Source organism: Trichosurus vulpecula, chromosome 8 (assembly GCF_011100635.1).
Source record: "Trichosurus vulpecula isolate mTriVul1 chromosome 8, mTriVul1.pri, whole genome shotgun sequence".
In the NCBI taxonomy this organism is placed as follows: domain Eukaryota; kingdom Metazoa; phylum Chordata; class Mammalia; order Diprotodontia; family Phalangeridae; genus Trichosurus; species Trichosurus vulpecula.
This window is the reverse complement of record NC_050580.1, coordinates 233,497,847-233,524,909: the sequence shown is the minus strand read 5'-3', so window position 1 is coordinate 233,524,909 and position 27,063 is coordinate 233,497,847. Positions and strand designations below refer to the sequence as shown.

Sequence of the window (27,063 nt, the reverse complement as noted above, 5' to 3'; positions counted from 1 at the left end):
TACACAGATGAATTTTTTTGTCTATGGCAAAGAAGCATTTGCACCCTCCCCAGTAAGAAACAGCCCAGTACCCAAATGTCAAGACTTGAGTCTTAGTGCTTTTCCTTGCTACTACTCTCTCATGAGTGGGAGGAGCCACCTCAGATGACACTCAGGGATGCATTAGCCAGCAGAGTCTGGGATTGAATTTCCTCACGGGCATGTTGTTCTCACAGTGACTTCTCTGACTTAGACCCAAGTCCTTAACCCCCTCCTGTAATGATCCCATGAATAAACAAGGAGAGGCTCCCTAGAGTTCCTCATCCTCTGAGGAACCATGAAAATGCCACAGACAGAACTTTCCCCCTTTGTCGTTGGATCCAAAACAAGGAGCCACACGAAATTCACGCAGGAGTTAGGGTACAGTGCGCAGAAACTAGGCTGATTCCTTGGCTCTCGCTTAGCCTGTGATCCATGAAATACATCACAATAATGCTACAGCTGCTTGGGTGTGCCTAGAAACCATGCAGCCAGTCTGACATTCCCTGGCAGTGATGAGATTCTGCCATGGCTTTCTCAGCTTTTAGCATATGTCTATAACTACACCGCTCAAACTGAAATTATGGACACCTGCCCAAAGGGCAGTCGGCATGTGCCCCCCTGAACTAACAGAGGCAAACTCTGCAATGGCATACCCCTAGGAAGGGGTGGTCAGGAGTTTGCCCCAGGGTGCCGAATGTCCACAAGCACCACAGAAATATCAAAGCTTACTTAGCACCTACTTGGCAAGAATAATTAGTTAAAATAATAACAACTACAATTTAGCCACTGATTGAAGGTGCTTTACATACATCATCTCATTTGGTCCTCACAACTCTGAGAGGGAGGCGGTATTACCATTCCCATTTTACAGAAGAGGAGCAGGCCGAGAGAGTGATTTGCCTAAGTCATGCAGCTAGCAAGTTATCCGAGGCAAGATCTGAAATCTGTCTTCCTGACTCCACGTCTAGCCCTTCATCCACCAATAGGAAGCGTCAGGTGACATGCCGGACTGAGTTCCTTCCTCTTTTCCTATGACTGACCTCCCTAGTAGCAGCTTTCAGCTTATGCCTCAGGGTTTCTGTCTTGTTTGCTTCTTTCCCCTCCAAGTGAGTGCTTATTTTCTGTTACTTCTCCTGGGCATGATTGGTGGCATTTGCCCCAAGGGCAAACATTCCTCCTGATGGCTCTGCTTCATAGATTGTGAGGCATGCCTAACCTTGACTCTCCTGAAGTGTTATCACGGATATCGCTGACATCAGGTCCCATTTATTTGTGCCCATTTGTACCCAGTGACCCAAGTCCAGTTGAGACAACTTTACCTTTAAAATTCTGAGGGTTTCATTGAACTCTAGTCCCCTGCCCAACTTGATGGCCCCTTCATTGTTCAGGTGGTTGCTGCTGATATTCAGATAGGCCAGAGTAGAGTTGACTCTGAGTGCATCCCCCAGGGCCTGAGCGCCTTCATTACCAAAGCCGTTCCAAGAAACGTCCAAAGTCTTCAGTGTAATATTGAGCTTCAGGGAAAGGGCAGAATAGCATAGGAATAAAGGTTGTATGTTGCACATTAATTGATGAGTACTGATTTACATCTCCTTCTCCATAACCATCTATCCCACTTCAATAAGATACCCCAGTAACCAGAAGGATAGAATCAGGAAGAATTTGCCTTCTCTGGATACATCCTTCTAGTGTCCAGGCTCTTAAGTATCTGGACTTCCAACTATGAGCTTAGCTAGTCCCTGATGGTTGCTGTGAACTGCTTTTCTGAGATTGACTCAACATCACTGCCTGGGCCTCCATCAGAGTGAGTTTCCCTTCATGGGATGTACTTCTAAGACATGAGGACTTGAACTAAATGGCAAATGTACTTACCATTTATCTCTTTACTGTTTATCTGAGAAACAGCCTGCTGATGGAGACTGTTAGCACACCAGGGGAGGCAATGCATTGGAACAACAGAGATGGGAAGAGAGCAGATATGACAATTTGCTTTCAGAGAGTGCCACAGGATTTCTGCCCTCACAGAGGTTGCTTGCAAATAGATATTTATGTGGGAGGCTTGATCCAGTGCTTTGCCATTGTATGGGAGAATGGACTATCATAATTTTTTAAGGATACAGAGCATTATAGTATAAAGGGAAAAGGAAAGGGGAAAAGGACCTGCCTTATTTTCTACCAGTGTCTGTGCGTTCCATTGGTGTACTGATCTCCAACAGGAGTCAGCCAATGGTGTAAGGGGCTTGTGGGTTTACCCCTTAGGTTACTTTGTGTGTCTGTGGCCAAGCTTATTTGCTGCACCAGAGTCTGGATGCAGTCAACATGGTCAGTGAGTGGTCTACAATGACTATACATTCAGATTGGGTGGAAGCTAAGCATCTGACAGAACTAGGGGATGGGTGCCCAACAGAGACCTAGTATCATGACAACTGTCCAGTCTCAGGTGCCTGAGAAGAGCAAAGAAAGTGATGATGATGATGATGATGATGATGATGATGGTACTGGGAGATGCACTGGGCACCTTCCCAGAAACCTACTCACCACCAGTTGAGAGAGCACCTTACCCGGAGACTGTTACACAATGACACAGCCCCCTTCAAGTGTAGTTGGTTCCAGCTGAGGTTCAATGTCTGCAATCCTTCATTGAGGACTGAGGATGAGAAGATACTTTAACATGAAACATGTCCAAGAGTATCGCATTTCCAAGTTACCATGCTCTGTATAATGGTATTACCTAGCATATGTCCCAACTGCTCTCCTCCCTTCTCAGAAAATGCATTGTGGCTGAGGTCCAGGACCTTGATTCGGTAATTGGACTGGGAAAAGAAATTGTGGAGAGAAGGTTCTTTATCTTTTTCTTTCTTTTTTATACCTACTTTAACCTTTTATCTACTTAAGGAAAGGAAGAGGATGTTACAGGGGGATGTTACAGATCTTGGTCATTTCTTCTTAAAAAATATTTTATTTTTCCCCCCATTACATGTAAAAATAATTTTAAAATTCATTTCTTAAAACTTTGAGTTCCAAATTCTCTCACCCTCCCCCCTGCCCCCATCATTGAGAAGGTAAGCAATTTGACATAGGTTATACATGTGCAGTCATGCAAAACACATTTCCATATTAGTCAAGTTGTAAAATTGGTCGTTCATTTTTAACGAATGATGGCTGGCAGAAGAATTTAGCGCTTCCAGGAAGGTTCTGTGGTTTGACTTTATCCAAAGATGGAAGTGAGAGGAGATGAAGCAATGACTACCTTCCCTGAAACCAGGCCTGTGGGACTTACTCTCTTGCTTGGCAGTTGCCTACCTCTACCAATGATATTCATGGCTTGGCCTCCATAGATTAGTCACTAAATAAATGCTGGTTGAATGAAACTCATCCATCCATCCATTCATTGGTTCAACCAACCAACATTCAATAAGTGAATAGTATGCCCAATGGATGTACTGTACTAGGTGCCAGGGGAGATAGAAAGATAAGCAAGATATGCTCCCTGCCCTCAAGATCTTCCTAATGTAATAGAGTGATCAGGTAAATCTAATGATCATTAGAAGATGCTAAGTATGTAGGAGGCCTCCAAGGAAGAGGAAATCAGCAGGTAAGTAGTAGAGCTAAAACTGGAGCTTGTCTTCCCCTCCAAAACCAGTGCTCTTTCGATGATGCTGTGCTGCCTCTCAGACAGCAATGGAGTGGGGACAGGTGGTAGGGTGCCTCTCAGGTATAGAAGAAGAGGTAGAAGTTTGAGTAGCTACCTAATTTCTTACCGTAAGTGCATTGCAGAACATCTGGGCTGTTTCGTCTTTGAAGTTATTCCCTGCAATGAAGAAGTTGCATGGCTGGAATTCAGTTTGGTCTCTAACTTCCCCCCCACTCTCTTCTTCTGGTCTCCCTCCCCAGTATCTCTTGTGAACTCCTTTCTATAACACTCCCCACCATCATCATCTCCTGCTTCTGCAAGCAGTTTTCTTATTTCATTGGGGGTGACAAAATCAAGAGTTGAGTTAGGGAGTGGAGAAGAGTGATGCTGAAAAAGAGACAGAAGCAAAATGGTTCCAAATGCTCCTTTCCAACTGTCCTTTCTCTTCTCTCTCTACCCCAACTTGGGTTATTTTGGGAGCTCTATGAGGTAGTGTACCATACTCTACCCTTCAAAAGGGCAGCATTAGTTCCACATCTGGGTCCCACCTGAAACCAATGAAATGTGCTCAATCTTTGGCTTTTTCTACGTAATACTTCATTGGTGTGAAGAAGTGAATTTCTAGTCATTCAGCTGCTAGGTTTGTCTCTGGGATGCCAAGCTGGTTCTTTTTCACGACGCCGATGGACTTTTGAATGTATGGGGGTAGGGAAGTACCAGGTCCCCACAGCTAGCTACCTTTGTCTCTCCCCTACCTTTTCAGATTCAATGCATAAAGCATTGTCTTATTGCATTAGGATGTAAGCTCCTTTAGAGCAGAGACTTGTATTCCCAGCACTTAGAATAGGGCTTAGCACATAATAGGTGCTTAATAAATGCTTGGTGGCTGACTACTGACCAACTGCTTTGTCATATAGGAGCACAGAGGGTTCAAGAACCTGCTCTCTTTTTTCATCCTTTGCTTCCCCCCATACCCCGATCTTGAACTTCACCTGCAAGTTGAATTGACGAGAGTGAAGAAGTATTTTCTAAGAGAAAATCTGTGATAATTTTGGCCCCTGGAGAATCCAAGTGATTGTTGGAGACATTCTAAAAGGCAAAACAAAAATTCTATGAGAAAAATGCTGCAGATTGCCACTTTCAGTAACACAAGCAATGTGATGGAAAAGAGACAGCATCAGAAGACCTATGATCTGAGTCTGTTGTGTAACCTTGACCAGATCCTTTGACCTCTTTGAGCTTCAGTTTAATCATCCGCAAGAATGATCTTCTCTGCAAATCCTACAATCATACGAAGGCAGTCAGGGTATTTTTTTTACCCGAGATCTATAAGGAGGAGATGGAAGCTAAGAGAGGCCTGCAGAAATAACAATGCTTTATTTTTTCAAATGATTTATCTCTCATTGACTTTGAAAGATTTTTCAACAAGGTAATGGACAATAAGGTCAAGATGCCCATGGATGACCCCTGAAGTCTGGGCAGGAAATGCTTGTTGGAGCATTCCGCTGGAAAACAGGACAAGCGCTCCATGGACTTCCTCTGGTATGTCAAGCCCTAACTTGAATACATCCCGCAAAAGAGAGGAGCCAATGGTGGGTTGTGGTAAGGCTGGGGGCAAGCCCTGGGCTTGGCTGCAACTGCTCTGGCCTGCTCTGTGTTGGGTTTTGAAGCCTGGGTTCAGATAGAGGGGAAAACTGAAAGGAGGACGGTGTACCAGTTCTTGAATATAGTAGTTCTCATGCAGCATCTGCATCAGGGACAAGACACCTTCTTCCAGGATCCAATTGTCTTCTAACTCCAGGCGGGTGATAGTTGTGTTGGACTTGGGCCACCATGTGGGAAAGGACAAAGAAAAAGAGTCAGTAGCATTGCCCATTCCCCAAGCACAACCAGAACTCAACTCTACACTTGAATCTTCTGTTCACATCTGATGCAACTTAATAAGAGCATGAACTTTTTTGGGGGAAGAGACAGGGAACATGTATTCAGATCTCACACTGTGACCTTGGAATATTCATTTTCTACTTCTCTGGGCCTCAGATACCTTATCTATAAAATGAGGAGGTTGAACTAAGTAGCTTCTGAGGGGCCTTGCAGCTCTAATCCTCTGAGGCAGCTAGGGAATGTGGTAGAGGGTGTGTCAGACTTGGAGTCAAAAGCCCTAAGTTCAAATCCTGCTTCAGATATTCACTCTATGACCTTGGGCAAGTTATTTAGCTTTTTTTTAGCTTTGAGTTTCCTCCTCTGCAAAAAGGATTTAGTAATAGCATCTAACTGGAGGATTTATTGCGAAGATAAAATGAGATAATATATTTAAAGTACTTTGCAAAGTTTAAGGCATTGCCTAAATATTAGCTATTATTATTAACTGTATGAGCTATGAATAATAGGGAGAATCCTCTGGTAATATTTCCATATTATGGTAATAATGGCAATAATACGGTAATATTTCCATACACACAGTATAAGACTGGTTAGACTCCTATGGGATCCTCCATTGAAAAAGAAAGGAATATTTGCAGAGGTGGGGGTCTACGGATACGGAACATCGCATATACCATTAGATTCTGTTGATACATTGGTTAGTTGTGCTTCAGCCCTTCTACACACACACAGACACACAGACACACAGACACACACACACACACAGACACACAGACACACAGACACACAGACACACACACACACACACACACACACACACACGCCTTTTTTGGGGGGGGGGCAGGGCAATTGGGGTTAAATGACTTGCCCAAGGTCAAGCAGGTAGTGCATGTGTCAAGCGTCTGAGGCCAGATTTGAACTCAGGTCCTCCTGACTCTCTCCTCACTGCACCACCCAGCTGACTTTTTTATTTTTTGTGACAAGGGATGGCTTTTAGGGAATGTGAGGGAGAAGAATATGTCCAGAAAGGAAGATGAGATAAAAACAAAAGTGATTAATAACTTATTTTTAAAGAAAGGGTGTGAGGGGAACTTGAGGAGTATTTGCAAGATCCCCTAGAGCCATACAGTAAGGACTTAGAGAAGAGCCTCAAGGGATTCCGTCTATTAGTCACTTAATCTAAACTTTAGTTTCTTCATTTGTAAAATGGTATAGTTATATGCGTACCATGTGTTTCACATTGCTGTTGTGAGAATCCAGAGGAGTATTGTGCGTGAAATCTCCACGTAACTGATCATAAATTGAATCATAAAAAAGCATCAATGGGCCCATGATCTCATTGATCCGAGCACTCTACCACTCTATGGATGGCAACACATCTTTGCTTTTTCATCCTTCCCAATCCTCGTCCATGTCCTCCCATAAACTCTTCATAGAGAATCTGGAGGCCTTCCTCTAGGTATTTTAACATTTTATTGGTGCCGTGGTAAGACTCAGCTTGTCCGTGGGTTATGTTCTAGATGTGTGGCCAGCCCGCTTCTTTTTCTGGAGAAGCGTTTCCTCGTGTTACTTCTTGTGTGGAAATCACAATCAGCAATACGTGACAGGCTACTTGTATCCACCCTGTGTGTCTCTCCATTAACCCTTCGCAGTACCCACAATTTTGAATACTCAGAGTTCACGGTGTTCCAGGATTTGTAGCCATAAAGGGTTGCCTAAAGAATCTTTTTTTGGTCCAGACCTATGATTTTCCTGATCAGTAAGTATTTTGCCCCTTGTGATCTTAGAGAACAGTAGGAATGACTCATCTAGGTTCACCCAGCCAGTGAGTGTCAGAGGTGGAATAAGAACCTAGGTCGTCCTGACTCCAGAGTTAATTCTCTATCCACTCTGCCAACCTACTAGGAGAATATAGATGCTTACATGATGGGGTTTTGACTCAGAGAACAGCTTGAGATCACTGAAAATGGGTAAAGTTCATCATATTCTTTCTCTGCTTTAATTTTGGGACTAGCTCATTGTCAGCCTGCAGTGACTACCTAAGATATATAAAATGTATGTATGTATGTATACACATACACATATAAATATACACATACGTGCATACATATATGTTGATTCAATTGGATGACCATTCAACAGCTATGACAATGAAAGTCACGGTTGTGGCAATAGACACTTAGTTATCGCTTGACTTTTCCTGTGTGGATTGTTAGGCAGTTCTCTTCTGAATGTCCATAGATCTCATTGAAGAGTTCCTATGCTATTTTGGGACTTGATGTAGTAAGCGGAGTGTCATCCATGAATAGGAGTGTGTAGAGGGCCTTCCCTCTCTTTTTCCATTCAGATTCTTTGCTAGACATCCTCCAAGTAAATGATGAGCACCTTTGGCAACCCTATATTGCTCTCTTTTATGCCTCATTCAATATTGATGTAGTATAGAATAAACCTTTTTATCCTTCCTAGGTCATGGTTCCTTGCCCTTCCATTTTAGCTCCTTGGATCTCCTTGAATGTTTTAGAAAGTAGTCCTTGATAATTTGAATCCACTCACCCAACTGGCCCCAGAATGACTCATGAATATGAGAGACAATTGGGAGGAGAAGTAGGGATTCTACTTTGCTTCTTGTAGCATAGGAGGAACCTTTTTGAAGGAGGAAGGAGGAAGGCGCACCATCTCGGTACTGGGTAAGAGAGGACAACAAACTATGCAAGTCAACCCAACTTGGTACTTGGGATGGAGATCTGCTTGGAAAACATGAAAGGGTAGTGTATTCCTGCTCACTGGACAGCTTTCTTTGAGGCCTGAGTTCAAAAGAAACTTCTGTAAGGGAGAAGTGCAAGGGTAGAGTCCCTGTTCGGCACTGCAGAAGAGCAGGATTCAGGGAAGCCGAGTGTCTCCAGTCAAGACAAAGGAGCTTTGGACTATACCCAGCAGCCACAGGACACGCTTCTAAGGGAAGACTTACTTAAGGGACTTTAATACTGGGATACTATACTGTTGGGCACTATTTATTGGAAGATTGCAAGCAGAGTAAAGAATTACATTCTGCACAATAGCCAGAGCTTGTAGGCAAGTGCCATTATTTTCCATGGACTCTGGTTTGTGAACCCTATTTGTTATCTTTACTCTGTGTTAATAAGACTGCCTGATATCCACCTCCTCTGTTATCTAGACTGAAATATGTTAAGTCTGTGAAGGGCCAGTATTCTTTTCATCTAGGTATTTTTTTCCAGTAATGGTCACTAGATCATCTAGCAGGCAGAACTCCATTGAGAAAGAGAGAGAGGAAGAGGGAGAGGGAGAAGGAAAGACAGACAGAGAGAGAGAGAGAGAGAGAGGGAGAGAGAGAGAGAGAGAGAGAGAGAGAGAGAGAGAGAATTTAATGAGGACCACCAAGCGCATAGACTATCTAGTGAAATTCCTAATTCATTTCATTTATTAAGTACATATGCCAGGTATTGTACTAGGTGGTGGGGATATTAAGACAAACAAAGTCATTTCAGGTAGTTGGCACAATGGATGGAGTGCTAGGCCTCAAGTCAGGAAGAACTGAATTCAAATCCAGCTTCAGATATTCACTAACTGTGTAACCCTGGGCAAGTCATTTGACCTCTGACTGCCTTAGTTTCTTTAATCATAAAATAGGGATAATAAACAGCATCTATCTCCCAGGGTTGTTGTGAGGATTAAATGAGATAATTTTCTATTAATTTATTTTAAATTTAAATACTATAACTTAAATACACAATAAGAAAAGTAAAAAAAATGTAATAAACTTAAATGCTAAAACTTAAATTTGAAAATCACCTAGCATAGTGCCTGGAACATAGTAGGTGCTATATAGATGATTATCTCTTTTTACTGCCTTCCCCATCCTAAAAATACAAGGTACATAATTATTTCTGAGTAGAGGATGGCAGTAGACAGCTTTCCAGGACCTGGTTGTGCCTATTTGCTGATTGATAGATTAGTTAATTGACTTTGACTACCACCGTGGGAATGGGCAGAGAAAGAGTTGTCAGTACAATCCATTTCCTGTCATACTCATACTTAGTTGCTATCCTAAACATCAGTTCAATCCAATTAAACAAACATTAAGCACTATATTAAAGCACTAGAGATACCAAGGCAAGGCCAAAAAACCAACAAAAACCCAACAGTGCCTGATCTCAAGGAGCTGACATTATACATTTTCCTCAGGGCACATCCTGGCCATACTTGGTTCCCAATAAACCAGTCCTAGGATTCTGGCAAAAGAGGACAGTGAATAGGATATCAGTCATGAAGAGCATGAAGAAATCAAAGTGCAAATAATCTATCATAATTATCCTCATAATACTCAGTCCTGTATGTCCCATAGAACTCAGTATAAACATAACAGATGCTTGACAGGATTGGAAGCACGGATGGATTGAATATGGCACAACTGGTGGAGGAAGTATCTACACTGATGGGATCGGGGGTCCATCAAAGTCCTTTCCTTCTCATTCTCCTCCACTTCTCCTCTCTCTTCTCTCCTTTCCTCTCCTTTCTTTTCCTTCCTCAATCTTTGAGACTGAATCTTTCTATCTTGTCTAGGCTGGAAGCTGGGTTGGTTTATGCCTCCTTAGGTAACCTAGTTCCCTTATGCTCTCCACTCCATGATGGGCATCCTGCATTAGTGCTTTACTTAGCACAGACACCCAGTTGACTTGGTCCACTGTGGTTCAGAACTGGTAAACCCAAGTGATCCACTATCCTTGGCCTCCTCAGTAGTAAGGATTACAGGTGTGCACCACCCAGGCCAAGACATCAAAGTATTTTCAAAGTATCAAATAAAAGAACAAATGAACAAGTAAAAAGAGTATGTTTACTCACAATTCTCCATATCCCCTGCACAAAAGAGCTTTAGCTATAATATTAAGGATTTGGTATGGCTAGAAAGAGGATTTTTTTTTTCTTCAATGACATTTGAATATGGAGTACAAACATAATTTTGAACTTGTATATTTGCCTACTCAGATCCAGGAGAGGTAGGAAATAGATCAGGGAAAGATCTGGTAACTTTTATATTCCCTCCAGAAATGTTTTAAACATAAGGAAGACTGAGAATCGGAAAACTTTGAATGGTCTATTGAGGACACTGGAACCTCCTCTGGGAGCCTTAAAAATTAACAGCCTTACCTGATCTGGGTGGGTCCTGTTTGAAGGCAGAGAGATGAATTAGCTAAGTGTGTGGCTTCCTTGAAGCCTTAAGACTGCATATAAAAGGATTGGAAACCTATTTTGAAATCCAACCTCCCTGGCTTTCACTGTTGATCAGTTAATCATTAACCAACAAACATCTATTAAGTGCCTACTCTGTGCCAGGCCCTGTACAAAGACAAAAACGAAACAGGCCCTGCCCTCAAGAAGCTTTCATTCTATTGGGAATGAAGAGTAACATATACCTATGAGTATGTGAAACATAAATGCAAGGTAATTTTTTGGGGGATTTACTAGCAGCTGGGGGTGGGGGTGAGGGAATCAAGACAAAGCTCCCTTTAAGAAATGGCACATAAGCAGCATTTTGAAGAACACTAGGGATTCTAAGAGTTGGAGGTGGTGAGATAGTGCATGACAGACACGGAGGACAGCCGTGTGGAGGCACCTGAGTTTGTGTGTGAGGAACAGCAGCAAGATCAGTTTGACTGGACCATGGCATGCAAGAGTCTGGAAAGGCAGACTGTAGCCAGAATGAAGACTTTAAATGTCCAACAGAACAGGTTGTATTTGATCTTAGAAGTAATGAGAAGCCACTAGAGTTTGAGGACCTCCTTTGCATGGTCCGACTTATGCTTTAAAGAATATTACTCTGGCATGTGTGAAGGACAGATTGGAGAGGGAGGAGACTCGAAGTGGAGGACTCGATTAGGAAGCTATGCAATAGTCCAGGTGGGAAATGAAGACCCGAACTCGCACACACCTGGCTGTGTGAGTGGGGAGAAGCAGAGCATGTGAGAGACACAGATAGAACTGATAAGACTTGGTAACTTATTGACTGATTTGACCCATTTGTTAGGTGTCAACGCGTAGTTTGATTCCCAGTCCTATTCCTTGCTGTTAGGGCTGTTGCTTTGGTTTCCTGAATAAGAGAACACAGTGCCAGGTCAGAGCTCAGCCAGCACCCTTGACCTGAATAGCAAAAGGGAGTATCTCAGATTTAAAGGGGAAATTCGGCATTTGCAACACAGGATGCCGCAGTAAAGTGGGAGATGCTGATGGACAGAGAGGGGTGTTAACCATCCGGACTGTGTAAGTTCCGGGCCCGGCCCCCCGTGGCTACCATCTTCACTGTCTTCTTCTCTGCCTTTGACCTTGCTTTGGTCATGCTCACCACTAAGGCAATGGCGATGGCTTTGGTGCCCTTGGGCCCCAGCCCGTGATGATTGAGGTTCATGTGGGTTTCTTCCATGTTTCTGATGAAGTAAGACACAGGAATCACGCCTACCAGCTTGCAGGCTTCTAGGTATAGATCTTCCTGTCCTGTGGTGAAAAGCTTCTCCGAGTCAGCTGAGAAAAAGTACAAAGAGCAGAGTCAGAACACTTTCTTTTCCAGCCTTGCCCTTGCTCCCCTTCCTCCTGGGCCACCCCAGGTCTTAGCTCCTCCCCCTAGGTTCAAAGCAGCTTTGCCCCTCACTACCTGTGTGACCTGAACAGATTACTTATCCTCTCTAGGCCTCAGTCCCCTCATCTATAAAAGCAAGGGAATTGGATTAGATGGCCTCTAATATACCTTTGAAATTTAAATCTATGGCTCAGCCATTCTTGAGGGGAGAACTCATTGTGGAGAAGAGGCCCACCTTTCTCATCACCACCAGCAAAAGAGGCGGAGCAAAGCAGCACCTCCTGGAGGAGTGACAGTACCTCCCAGACCTCTGGCCTTACTTCTAGACTGGCCCTCATAGCCATCATCCTAGGAGGCATCTCCTGTTGAGAAAGCGTCAGCCATCCTCATCAACTGTCCATAGGGCAGGCGAGTCAGGCTAACAGAAGCAGCAAGAGTTAGAGGGAGAGACAGGAGGCAGAATGTGCTGGGAACATCGGACCACCACCGCCACTTTGACCACCATCTTCCTTCAGTCCCTGATGAAGACCGTTAAGGACTCTGAACCCAAGAGCTTTAGGAATGGTGATGCTTCTATCCCAGGACTGATAGCCAAAATTCTGGGAAGAAACTCTGGAGATAAAACTCCTCCTTCAGGTAATACAGCCACCACAAATCTGTTGCAAAGACTCAGAATAGAAAGTTCTTATCATCAAAGTCCTTGGTACCCTCAAATGGCTCAACAGCCAAAACTGATAAGGTTTTGTCAGTGGAAATGAAAATAAAGAGGAGGCATTAATATTTGCTTTGCTGCTACACCCTAAGGATCATGGGCTATTTCCACCTAACTTGCAGCTGAAACCTTCCATAAGTGTTGCCTCTCCCATTAGAATGTAAGCCCCTTGAGAGCAGGAACTGTCTGTCTTTCTCTTTGTACCCTCAGCACTTTGTACATAATAAACATTTAATAAATGTTCTATCTATCTATCTATCTATCTATCTATCTATCTGTTTGTCTATGTACGTATCTGTCTGTCTATCTATGTATCTCTCTGTCTGTCTGTCTATATATGTATCTGTCTATCTATCTACCTACCTACCTATCTGTCTGTCTATGTACGTATCTGTCTGTCTATCTATGTATCTATCTGTCTGTCTGTCTATATATGTATCTGTCTATCTATCTACCTACCTACCTATCTGTCTGTCTATGTACGTATCTATCTGTCTGTCTGTCTATATATGTATCTGTCTATCTATCTATCTGTTTGTCTATGTACGTATCTGTCTGTCTATCTATGTATCTATCTGTCTGTCTGTCTATATATGTATCTGTCTATCTATCTACCTACCTACCTATCTGTCTGTCTATGTATGTATCTGTCTGTCTATCTATGTATCTATCTGTCTGTCTGTCTATATATGTATCTGTCTATCTATCTATCTATCTATCTATCTATCTATCTGTCCATGTACGTATCTGTCTGTCTGTCTATGTATGTATCTGTCTGTCTGTCTATCTATCTACCTATATGTCTGTCTATGTATGTATCTGTCTGTCTGTCTATGTATCTGTCTATCTATCTACCTATCTGTCTGTCTATGTATGTATCTGTCTGTCTGTCTATGTATGTGTCTGTCTGTCTATCTATCTATCTATCTATTCATCCATTACTATGATTCTTTAGGGTTCATCACTGTGAGTGGTCCTCCTCAGGGCTGCTATAGTGCTATAGGATTATGAGAAAGAACAAACCTAGAAGGTTCCAACCTGATAAAACAGGGAATAGGGTTAGGTACTCTATTGGCAGGACTTCAAGCTTTCAAAGAAAAAAATTAGGTGATATCCTTCATCCAAATCAGAGTAATTTAGAGTGAGCTTTTAAGGTTTTGAGTCTTCGTAGGACCTTGAAAGCACTACAGAAGAATGAACCAATCAACAAGCCTTTATTAAGCCTGGGCTGCACTGGGTCTTTGCAAAAGGCACCATACAAGAGAAAAAACACTGGCTCTGGAGTCAGAGGCCTCTGATGCTCACCAGCTACTTGACCTTGGGCAAGTCACAACTTCTCCGGAACTCAGTTTCCTCATCTTTAAAAAGAGGGGATTGATTTTTAAAAAAAAAGAGGGAAAAAAGAGATAAGGCCATACAAACACAATTCCCACTTTTGTAAACCAAATTAATGACTAAGCAAATACAGTATTTGTACAAATAAAAATAAGAAGAGGGGATTGGATTAGAGGTCCTCTGAGGTTCTTTTCAACTTTAAATCTAAGATCTTATGATCCTTGGGAATAAAAAGACAAAAATGAAACAATTTCTGCCTACAAGGAGCTTTCATCTTATGGGGGAAAACAAGATATATACATAAAAATAAACACAACATATGTACAAAGTAATTTCAGGGGACTGTGGAGGCAGTAGCAGTTTAGCTGATTAGGAAATCCTAGAAAATGGCCCTTGGATTGAGCTTTGAAAGAAGTGAGGGATTTAAGAGACAGAAGATGGAAGGTAGTGCATTCCATACAGAAGGGACAAGTCTGTACAAAGTAACAGAGAAGGGAATGAATGGAATACCATGCATAAAGAAGAGCAAGTAAGTTGGTTGAGTTGGAATGTAGCATACATTAAAGATAATAATGCATTATAAACCTTGAAAAAAAATGAGCTAGATGATGAAGCGTTCTAAATGAGAAACAATCGAGTTTGCCCTGTATCCCAGAAGAAACAGGGAGACACTGAAGTTGACTGAATCCTAGACCTAGTGACACAGGTTGGACCTGCACTTTAGGAAAATCATTTTGGTGGCTGTACAGAGGACAGACTGGAGAGGGGAGAGACTTGAGACAGGAAGACTAGTGGGGAGGCTGTTGATAATAATCCAGAGGGCATGACCTAGGGTAGTGGCCCAGTGGGGAGAGAAAGAACCACTGGAATTTGTATGGCACAACCTCATTTTTAAAAGACTTCCCATGTATCATTTAATTTTTAATCCTATGTCCTTTCCCATTTTACAGTTGGGGAAACTGAGGCCTACAAATGGTAGGCACGCTGCCTAATCTTGCAAAGCTAGATGGCAGAGCCCAGAGTCAAGGTGAGGTCTCTACTTCTTCATCCAGAGAGCTTTGATTACTTTGGTTTTCTGTGGTTTAGACCAGCCCAACCCAGCTCATGCCTGAGGGAGTCTGAATCCTTTCAGTTCCTGATATCTCGACAGCTGGGTATCCTTTTGGTCATGCCAGGTCTGTTGGCTGAGCTCTCTGTGTCTGGCTTGGATCTAAATTTTGCATCTGTTTTCCTTCTGATCCCTGGGATTTTGGCCAGCTGAGCACAAGCATCTCCAAGGAAGACAAAGTTGCCTTTGTCTGGGAAAGGGAAACAGATTTATAGGGCAGCTTATCCTGTGACCATAGATATATATTGGCCTTCTCCTTCAGATCCAAAACAATGAATTTTGGATGTGAAGGATGGCATGGCATGGCTGATGAAGGATAGCCACTTATGGGAGGTGACCTCTTCTCCCTACCTGTGCTTGGAACAATGGTTCTTCCGATTTGGACCTCCTGCTAATGCTGCCGTACCCACGAATGTCCATCCAGGTCTTTCCATGATGCCAACTGATGTTGATGCTTCCCACTTGGGACCCAGGGATGATGTTACTTGAGGCCACCCATTGAGGGGCTCTTTCCTTTATAAGCTGGGGTTCTTACCCTAGGGTCTATGAACTTGTTTTAAAAAATATGTTGATACCTGTATTCCAATGTAATTGACTTCCTTTGTAATTATACATATTTTGTGTTATATATTACAAACAATATTCTGAAAAAGGTTCACCAGGCTGCCAAATTGGTCCATGATAAAAAAACTTAAGAACCCCTGCTTTAGAGGGGGCTGGTAGCCCCTGACATGACCGCAGGGATACAGACGAGACAGAGCAGCTGTGCAGGCTGTGTTTTTGTCACCAACCATTGGCCTCAGAGGTTATGTTCCATGTGGCTGCATCTGTCTCCTGGTTTGTACTTGGGACAAATTCCTCTTTTTAGAACCCTGGCAACCTGATGAGTTTGGAGCCTGGGCTTATTCTTAGCTTTTTTCTCCATGGCTTCATTTCAAGGCAACTTTCAGCTTAGCAGGTCCATTCCCCTGGAGAACCTCGTACAAACCACATGATGTGTCCTTCCTACCTCTCAACATTTGCATCCAGGTAAAACGAGAAGCATTCAAATGAAGGGTGGGAAAAGTCCCAAAAGAATACCATGCAACCCAAGGGCTGTATGCTTCTGTGGAAGAGGTAGAGGTTTTGGCTTGTGTGGGGAGATTAATGGGTCAACACATCAATAAGAGCCTCAGGACCTTTAAAAAATAAACTGGCAGAGTAAATTGCTTTCCCCCTCATTGGTTGCATCCTCAAGTCAATGCTCAAGTACTAGTAGCAAAGGAGAGTGAACGTAAGTGTGGTTGTGGGGCACTGAAACTTGGTGTCTAAGGGGATTGCTTGGTTCCTCCATGTGGGGGCCATCACCAGTCATCCTGCTCTATGTGTTGCCACTGGATTCCGAATGACTCTGGAGGAGAAAGTGAGGCTGATAACTTTGCACAGCCCTGCCTCACTTAAATCCATTTCACTTACAAGTCAAGACATTGGTCCTCTTTGAAAACAAAGGACAAACAACAACAATCCTTTACGTAACTCAGCCAGTGGCCCCTCAAACTTGCTCTGCAGCACAATTTGCTGCCTTCTGGTAAAATCTATATATTTAGTGAAAGTATACTCCTGGGAACATGTCAAATGTTTGCTGGAGTACACCTGTGGAGAGACAGCATGGCGCAGTGGAAAGAATGCTGGATCTGCAGTCTGAGGTCCTGAGTTTGAGATGACTGTCATCTACTAATTGGGTGACCCTGGGCAAGCCCATTAACCATTCTGGCCTTCATCTTTCTCATTGAAAAATGTAGAGGTTGGCTGAGATGACCTCTAAGGACCTTTCTGGCCCTAAGCCTATTACCCCACTTGTTCTACTTGGCAGGTCAAGGCCTCTAATTATGAGATTTGAGACATCACCCCACAAAGTCAGGCTCTTGCTGATGCTTTTTCCTTCAGATTTTGAGGAGAATCCATAGGCTTATTTGTTTTATTTATAACCAGTATTAGTGTGTTCTATGAGAATGCAAGCTCCTTGAGGGGAGGTCCTCTTTGGCTTTTATCTTTTTATGTCCGGTGTATAGCAAATGCCACATAGTCACATGGTAAGCAGGTGTTTAAAAATGCTTTTGGATTAATTGATTTTTTTGTTGGATAAAGTGTTGGAAAAAAAGGCAAAGTGGGTCCTTTCTGAAATTTTGGCAATGAGGACCAGAATTTCAACTTATCACGCTGAATGCCATCCATCTCTGTGGAGAGGAGGGCTTGCTGGCCACTTCAGTACCTCCGATACCCCTCCCTTTGTTGTTTTACCCAAACACTTGAAGCCGGTCAACAGCTGATGACCACTCCCTATGCATGGCCCTTTTAAACTCACGCTGCATTGGATCTTTCTCCCAACTCCAGCCTGAACCCTGACCTAGGTCAAAGCCAGGGCTCCTTGGGCCAAGGGGTGTGTGTGTGTGTGTGTGTGTGTGTGTGTGTGTGTGTGTGTGCGCGCGTGCGCGCATAACTGCCTCCGAAAGTCCACTCTGCACACAGACTGGCTCCACATCTAGCGCCCCCTTGGGGATCTAGTTTGCATCAAGCATCAACTTGTGCATTCAGACTTATCCAGAAAATCATTGTGGGTATCCAGAATCTAGCTAGTATCCAAATCCCCCCAAAGGGCCAAGACCCGACCTGGCTTCCTGCAGCTATTTGGAACAAGGCCAACTCCAAACTGGACCAGGTTTCTTTGGAGTAGAATAAGCCTCCCTTTTTCCCTTCCTGGTTTATCCCTTACTCTGCCCCACACATACAGAACTCTAAAAGCTCTCAGACACCCTAAGCTCTTGGGTGTAGGTAGACAACTTCCACAAAATTAGATGGAAAAATTCCCACGATCCCAGGAGACTAAGCAAGGGAATTCTCAGCCTTTAGCACAGTGCCTGGCACATAGTAAGCTCTATGTAAATACTAGCTATCATCATCATCATCATCGTCATCATTATTATGTGACTTCTATAGCGGAGACCATGGGACCCACCCTACCAATGAAGACACACTGGCATCTTTTACTCCACCCTCTCACCCCTGTCAACGATGTAACAGAGAGAGGTCTGTTCTGACACAAATGCTTCCGGTCCCACCCAAACGTGCTGCGTGTTCACCTTCGATTTCAAGGTCTGTTTCATAGCTCTCAGGCTGGGCTTTTTCTTTCTCAATGACAGCAGGAGGTTCTACCACACAGATGATATCTTCGTTAGAATCACTTTCCTCGGCCTGTTGCTCGCCCTCATCTAGAAAGAGAAAGAGAGGAACAAAAGCCAATCTCCCTCATTCTGTACAGCCCAGAAAACGTCCAACTCCACTTCTTTCTCAAAGACTCCATCTTGGAAATAAATCCAGATCCTTACGTCCGGTCACCCAGGATTCCCATCCTTCCCCTCAGCCTCTTTCTTCACTCCGGGTTTTCCTTTACTTTGATGATAAAGTAGCCTGACTGTCATGAAGGGAGAGAGGTTTTTGATCTCTTACAGGTCATCTGTAAACAAAGGGGTTGGACTGGATCTCGAACATGATTCAATGACAGTTCCTGTCCTATTTCTCCTCTCCCCACCTGGGCCCCCCCCCCATTCCTATCTCTTTGCCAGCAGTTTATTCAATTCAGTTCAATAAGCATTAAGTGCAAAACTAGCTGTTGGCCTATTATGAACCTGTCTGCGCAGATCTGATGCTTCTTCCCTGTGTTCTCTGGTTACTGCTCCTCTGGGAACGTCGGAAAATCTCCTGACAGATCCTTCTCTGCGTTTGACTGTGCATACGCATGACTTGACCAATCACTTCCTTCCTTCCCTTCCATGATACTAGCTTGGTGATTTGCTTAACCTACAGTTTTTCTTTTGGATAAAGAGAAAGGAAAGGCACGATGGTGCAGTGGATATGTAGGCCTTGCTTTGGAGTCACGAGGACCTGGGTTCAAGTCCTACTTTCAACATACGTTAGCTGTGTGGCTGTAGGTAATCACTGTCCCACTGAACTCCCTAAAACTATAAGCTACAGACCAACAACCATGGAAGGAGTTTCCATAGTGGTAGTTCCCAAGTTTATTGCAATATCTAGCCCTCTCTAGAGTCAGACAAGGACTGAAAAGCTGGTTTGAACGCCAAATGCACTTGGAGAGGAATGAGAAGTTTAATCTGGCTTCCGAATAGTAACAGTCCACATGTATAAAGCACTTAAAGGTTGATAAAGCACATGCTAGATCATTTGATCCTTGTAATAAGCTTGTGAGGTAGCTGCTACTATCGTCCTCACTTTATAGTGATTAAGTGACGTGCCCAGAGTCACGCAGCTAATAAGGGCTCAGGAAGAATTTGAACTCAGCTCTTCTTGACTCCAAGTTCAGCAGTCTAGCCACTAGGCTGACAAGCTGCCTAACTAGGTAATATCAACTCCTTTCCTTTACATTCTTTAGCTAATATTATTAGGGGGACGAGAAGATGGAGAAAAACCAAATTAAATGTCAAAATATCATAGTTGCATGCTTCTTTTATTGTTCCCTTTTCCTTGATGAATACATGAAAGCAATGGGATTTTCCTTATATCCTATTCTGTCTTATGTCATTTGAGTAATAATTTGTAATTCTTGAACCTGTTCAACTATGGGATTCTTTTTTTTTTTGTAATGTGAAAGTCAGATGCCGAATTCCTAGCTCCCAGCATCAGAAGGAAAGACTGGATGGTATATGGAAGCCACACTGTTGGCTCTTAAGAGGCATGACGTTGTTACTTGGAGTCAGAGGACTTGGGTTCAAATCCTGTCTCTGCTCTTAACTTGTGTGACCTTGGCAAGTCATTTAAGCCTCAGGTTCCTCATCTATAAAATGAGGAGCTTGTATTAGATGACCTTTAAGGTCTCTTCTAGCTTATAATGTATGACACTGTGATCCTGGCCTGTGGGTAGAGATACGCCTACAGTAGGCTAGGAGATCAACAGGCTCTGGAGAAGCAAGGCCCCTCATGATCCCACAGCTCTGATTTAAAATGAAGTCAAGGAGCTCTCTTATGCCTTGTGTGAGTTATAGATTCTTGGAGTCTCTCACCAGCCTATGAGACATGATAATGCAGTGTAATATAAAGAAAACTGGCTTGGGGGGACAGAGAACCTGAGTTTGACCAGTAATTCCCTGTGAATCATTAGGCAAGTGAGTTCACCTTTTCTGGACCTTGGATACTCATTGAATTAAAAAAATTGAAAAAAATGCATATGTATGTGTGTATATCTATACAACATATACATATATATGGAAGTTGGATTGCATCTAAGGTCCTGTCCAACTCTAAAATTCTACAATTCTACAACTCCCTATTGACCAGTTCTTGACCTGCCCCCACTCCCCCAATTAATGTACTACAAATCCTGTTCTAGAGAGAGGTCAAACGAGAAGAGAAGAGAAGCCAGTGTCTGAGGGCACATGTAATCAATCATGGTACTTTCAGCTGGGGCAGCACCAGAGGGAACTAAGTGGTGATAAATGTTACGACTTTTCACCTTGCTCACGGTCAAGCATATCCTCATCATCATAGTCCATGGTGTCAATGCCCTTCCCAGGGTTGCTGCTAGTTGCTCACCACCTTGCTTGTCTTTCCCCCAGAAACACACTGGTACATTCACTTTTGTTTCAGATTTTGTTCTCAACCTCCCACAAACAAATCCTCGTGGCCTGCTGTAACCTTTCTATCATAGCAGTCCCAGAAAGAGCTGATTCCTGAGGTGACCTGACATTCGTGAATATTATCCCAGTTCTGTCAGTTGGGAGAAACCTTGCTTCCCCTGGTCATCAGGGCAAGGAAACCTGCTTTACCCCTGAGAAGTTGTACTAGGGCCCTGTTTAAATGGGACCCTCCCATGCCTCTCACTCCCACCCCCTCCCTCCCTCCACCTTTTCATTTCATCTCTAACATTCCATGACCTCACCTGGCCATTGTGATCTAGGAGGGTGGACCTGGCAACAGCAGGCCTCGCAACCTCCCGCCGGCTGAGGCAGTCATCTTTTCTCCTATGTTCATCGGGATCAAGCCAAGGCTTGGCTGGGAGTGCCCAGGTGGTGTGGGTGGCTCACTCACAGGTGGCATATTTCCCTCTGAATTAGGACTGAACCAAAGCCTTTTAATCAGGTGACTGTCAAGAGCTGCCATCATGTCCTACTCTAGAGATGATGGCTGTACTTCAAGTACAAAACATTTCAGTGGAGGCTGAGGTCAGTTTCCTCCTCTATAGGTTTTATGTTTTTTGTTTTTGTTTTTGTTTTTTGTTTTTAAATTTGGGAAAGCATCCTGAGGCTTGGAGCCGAAGATCTATATCAGACAAATATACACGTTCTATCGACACAGACGGCAGCCAAAGCATTACCCAAGCAAGAGCTGCTTCTTGCCAGCTTAAGTTGAAGTTGCCCTGAGGTCATCCCCATCCCAGGCTGTGTTTCATGTCTTGGAATTGAAGTTCAGTTAGAGTTTACTGGTGGGTGAATCCAGAGACATTTTTGTTTTTTGTCCTTGTTTTTACTTCTTGACAAGTTCTTCCAGCACTTCGACAGGTCAGGTCAGTAATTTGGTTGATTTCAAATGATTCAATTTCCATAGATCTGTGATCTTTTCCATGTGGTTGTTCCAACAGTGCAGACTGCAATCTTATCCTCTGAGACTTTTGTCCATGAACTCCTTCCATAGAGTATACGGCCTTCTTCTAGGACTCTTGAACATTTTGTGGGTGCCACTGCAAGCCTTGGGCTGTGCATTCTCATTGTATGTGATTGGTTCACCTTCATCTCTGATCATACACTTCCTGGATATCTCTTAGGTCCTTCTGTGTAGGTCCTCTAAGTCAAGTTTAACACCAAATACCAAAGGCCTGAACTACTTAGGCCCATCGTGTAAGTTTTGCCAGTGACTTTTGGGGTTACCTGCTGTTTAATTTACCTGGAGAGTCATGGTATTTCACCATGCACAGCCGCATAGCTTCCATTAAATACAGTGATAAAGTGAAAAAGAAATGGAGAACAAAGATACTGAGCCAGAAGGAAGACAGAATGCAATAGGAAAAGAATCAGATAATTCCCTTGAAAAATGTTAGATGTGTGTCCATTCTCTAGAAGAAATGCTATTAGTTGAATGGAATAATTCCTGAAATATAATCTCCTGGCCCTGGGTTCAGTGACTTCTCAGGAGAGCAACAGATGATTATTATAAGAGATGAGAGTTTAGGACTGACGGGTAAGAGGTGCTGTCAGAGGTGAGGAGAACATGTATTCTTACGCATTCATTATGCTAGCCAGAAGCCCTCGCGCTTCTTCTCTGTTGCATAAGAGGAGACGAACACACTTTATTTGACTTCATCTCCAGCTGTTGAATCATTTCTCCTGAGCAGAAGGGGTCCATTTCTTCACTAATGAGGGTGAGGAGGTATTTAAAGGGACTTTAGGCTACTTCTACAAAGCAATTGAAGTTGGAAACATCTCCCCAAGGAAAACATGTTATAGGCAATTATTTTGGCATGCTGATATTTTCCCCTTGACCAATGGAGGCAAGCAGTCACTTTCACTTTGGTTCCTAGACTAATTTAAAACCAACATAGTTATTTGAGACTGGAGTCACTTCAAATAGAATTTTTCCTCTAGGAATACCACTAGCCTCAGCTTTCCTGACCTACTTTAGGGCCAATGGGGTTGTAAATGAGGTGCTTGTGAGCTTGGGAAATAGCTTGGCCTAGTGGAAAGGGCCCTAAGCTTCAAGTCAAGATTTGTACGTTCAAATTTCAGCACTGACATTCCCTAGTTGTGACCATGAGGTTGCTTAAGCTCACTGAATTTCAGTTTCCTCATCTATAAAAAGCAGGTTATATATTTCTGCTACTGACCTCAGAGATGTGAGGAAGATATTTGAAAACCTTAAAATACTACATAAACAGGAATTTTTATTCCATTTTCATGATTCCCTTGAAGCAAAGAGAACTTCAGGATGGGGAAGCAAACCCAGATTTCTCCTGTGGAACCCAATCAGTAGGGTTTGGAAACCATAACGCTGGGGCTCCCTAAGCTACTGCGGTATCTCAGTCACTTAGAGAAGTGTTGTTGACAAAGCTGCACCATAACTCTACCGCAGTGTGTCCTTTAACATTTGAGTTTTCATGACTTACCGTAATATAATGCTAAATTCTTCTAGATAACGACGCTTTGATAGTCTAAGTAATTCTTTCTATTCATACACATTCATGCCTCTCTCCTGGATATCTCACAATATCTCATGGATAACTCGTTAGAGGAGATGGGTGCCATGATGTGGGGGAGGGGGAAGAGAAGGGAGTCAGCATTTATAATAGAGTATTTGCTGTGTGTCAGGCACTGCGCCGAGTGCCGTATAAACATCTCATTTGATCCTCATGATAACCCTGTGAGGTACGTGCTGTTACTATCCCCATTTTACAGTTGAGGAAACTGATGGAGGAGCTACAAGCTCTTCTTGGAATCAGGAAGGCATGAGTTCAAGTCCAGCTTTGATGAGTATTGGCTCCATGACTTAGTAAGTCACTTAATGTCCCATCACCCCCAGGCAGCTCTGTTAAAACCCCAAGTTGCAGAGAGGGTGTGATTTGCATTGGTTAAGGAAGTTCTTTAACTGGAGTCTCTTATGCCAATAAAACAACAGGTTCAGCAAAAAACAAAACACAAAAATGAACAAAATAAACAAGTCAGACTCATCATTTGCTAACTGCTCGCTGTGTGCCAGGCACGATGCCAAGTCTAGGGATGCAGAAAAAGCCAGAGTCATGGTCCTTGTCCTCATGGAGTTTGAAATTTAATGGGGGAGACAATGTGCATGGAAACATGGAGTCCCTATGCTGGAGTTCTAGTCTTTTGTTTGCAAGTTCAATGATACGGCTTTTAAGTTAGAAATCTGTACTGACTCTAACTGGAAACTACTCCTCTGAGGTAATCTAGTTCATTATCTAGAAATACATCCTTTGGTCCCAAAGGGAAATAATTTTTGAGTGGACAATTTCCCTCTCTTAGTTTGGTACCCATACGTGAGGGACATAGGATTTCAGGTAACACATGGGACTCTCCTTTGTGAGAACTGACCGATACAAGCTGAAAATTAACCTGTGCTTTAGCAGATTAGTCTCAGTGAGTTGTATGGTGACACAGAGAAGTTAAGTAACTTATCATAGGATCACACAGCTAATAAGCTGTGGGAAAGAGGGAAGCCAGTGGATTCAAGTTTAATTCTGACTTGGACACTTTCTACCTTTGTGACCTTGGGTAAATCACTTAACCCCTCTTAACTGCCTTAGTTTCCTCATCTATAAAATGTGAGGGTTAGACCAGATGACCTCTGTGGTCCCCTCCAACTCTAAATCTATGACCCTATCATAAATACTATCCATAGGACTCAAACACAGGTCTTCTTAAGACCAAGTCCAACACTTTAAACAGGACTGCAAGCACAATGATGCCCCTTCTTCCAAGCTAAGATAAAAACGCTTCCCTCCAGATCACGTCTACAAAAGTTAGAAATTCTTCAGACACTGAGTGAATCACCTCATGTTAGTTCAAGGATGATGAAGAATAAAGGTAACTGATAAACAACAACCCCTGACATTAAAATGATTTTAATATACTTTTGAGGATAAGGTATGGATCACCGGTCAAAACGAGAGTTATCCTCAGTAATTTACGCAGTTATATAGACATAAACATGTTATATGCATTATTTGTATGTAGAAGCATGAAATTTCTCCTACCATGTCTTGAGGGTTGCTTGCAGTCCACCCCTTCAACACCTACGGCACAGGAGGCAAAGGCAAAAGGAGTGGCATCCTTACATATAGATATAATATGGGCAATTGAGATATTCCCTAATAAATGCAAATCCCCTATTTTCAGCTCCTCCAACATTCATGTACATTTGACCACGTACCTGTTCATTATTGTTAGATAGAGGTCAGCTTCTAGCCTTTCTTGTATGTTTTGGGGAAATGACCTATCTAAAGGACTACAGCCTCAGTTATAAATTCTACAGATTATTGGTAGTAACTCTCATTTAACCTGTAATCCATATTGTATCCTCAAAATTATATTAAACCCATCATAATGTTGGTGATTATTATTTATCACCTATCTTTGCTATTGATTACTCTTGAACTGACATGAGGTAGTTCACACAATGTATCTCACTGGAGAGTTTCTTACTGTTTTGTAAACATGATAGGGAGGAATAAGTAGGTTTTTCTCCCACTTGGAAGATGAGGATGTCACGGTATCTACTATCCTGCTTGGGGTTGGGCAGTTGGTCATCTAGATCACCTCCCAGTTGGCCAAGTGTATTTGGAATCTATAAAGATCTGAGCCCTACCTAGGACAGAGGGACTAGGGCTCACAGCTTAGAGGGTGCCATATTTAAATGCTGACAATACTTACCCTTCCACCTGATAGAAACAACAGAGCTCATAACCTAATTAAGGTGAGGGACAACAAAGAAATAAATCCCAACTAATTAAAACAGGCTGGGGTAAATTCTTACACCCTGCCCTGCTCCCTACCCTCATACAGCATTGTCAGTGATATCCCACCATGACCCTGACCCTCCCCGCTCCCTTTTCATCTGAGGATACTCCTTCATTTCACTTGCCCTATGTTGTTTCCACTTGTATCAAGTACAAAACGACTCTGGGCAGAGATGTCTAAACACAGCTTCTATTGGCTAATCAAATAATGCCAGATTTGAGACTGGAGAATATGCATCATATTCAAACCCAGAGGGAAGGGGTCAAGTGGCAGAAAGTTGCATGCCAATAGTAGGCAAAGGCTATATTAAAACATTTCAATACAAGGATATTAAACTTTCTGTAAAATGAAAGGGTTACACTAAGTGGCCTCATTGCTTTTTGCCAGCTCTAAAAGCCTGAGACATATATAATTGGATAGAGGATATAGTTGGAAATGGAAAAGGGCAATGGAATTTGAAAAGTCCCATGAACTCCAGATGTTTGGCCACTATAAGTGAACCTTGAACAGAAAACTCTGGGGAAATGAAATTAGGGCAGCTAGGTGGCGCAGTGGATAGAGCTCTGGACCTGGAGTCAGGAGGACCTGACTTCAAATCCAGCCACAGACACTTGACACTTACTAGTTGTCTGACACTGGGCAAGTCACTCAACTCCAATTGCCTTGCCAAAAAGAAGAAGAAGAAGAAAATAAAAATAAAGTATGAAAACAGCCACTTTAAAAAAAAAAGAGAAAGAAAGAAAGGTCTCTAAAATACTATCTCATGAAGGTGGCTATGTGTTCTTCTCATTAGGTGGCAGTGCTGTATATACATGTTCACTCTGCCAAGAAAGCATACAGGAAGAGAGGGAAAAATGTGGCTAGATTACCTGATTCATTTCTGGAGTGCTGTCTCGGGGTCTTGAGATTTCTAGCATTTTGTCCAGTGTCTCATGGAGGGATCTGAAGTGATTTGAAGAACAGTATTCTGTGTACACATTTTTGATCATTCAAGGATCTCGAAACACTACTGAATGTTTTCCTTTACCCTTTCAGTACCTCGGGGAAGAAAGTAAGGAAAGGGTTAATTCTTATCGGCCATTGTTTTACAGATGTGGAAAAGGAAGTAAACAAGGCTGAAAGCAGCTGACAAGCAGCTGGGTGCTTACAGGATCTTAGATGATGAACTCAAAGGGACCTTTCAATCCCACCTCATTTTACAGATGAGAAACTGAAACCCAAGAGGAATAAGCGACTTGCCCAAAGTCACAATAAAAAAAATAGTAA

The 27,063-nt window shown here is 42.9% G+C and overlaps 1 protein-coding gene across 1 annotated transcript in view; it reads right to left on the bottom strand.

The window, feature by feature from the left end:
• The window catches only part of LRRC74A (leucine rich repeat containing 74A), a 49,151-nt gene extending 28,325 nt beyond the window's left edge, over window positions 1-20,826 (bottom strand). Inside the window, exons 1-9 of the mRNA XM_036736394.1 lie at window positions 20,787-20,826; window positions 18,403-18,531; window positions 11,898-12,073; window positions 5,370-5,477; window positions 4,648-4,744; window positions 3,783-3,832; window positions 2,753-2,834; window positions 2,583-2,668; window positions 1,341-1,535 (exon numbers count right to left, since the gene is read on the bottom strand). Of these exons, the coding sequence (XP_036592289.1) occupies window positions 1,341-1,535; window positions 2,583-2,668; window positions 2,753-2,834; window positions 3,783-3,832; window positions 4,648-4,744; window positions 5,370-5,477; window positions 11,898-12,073; window positions 18,403-18,531; window positions 20,787-20,826 (963 nt within the window). The remainder of the gene's footprint in view (window positions 1-1,340; window positions 1,536-2,582; window positions 2,669-2,752; window positions 2,835-3,782; window positions 3,833-4,647; window positions 4,745-5,369; window positions 5,478-11,897; window positions 12,074-18,402; window positions 18,532-20,786) is intronic.
• Window positions 20,827-27,063: the final 6,237 nt, after the last annotated feature.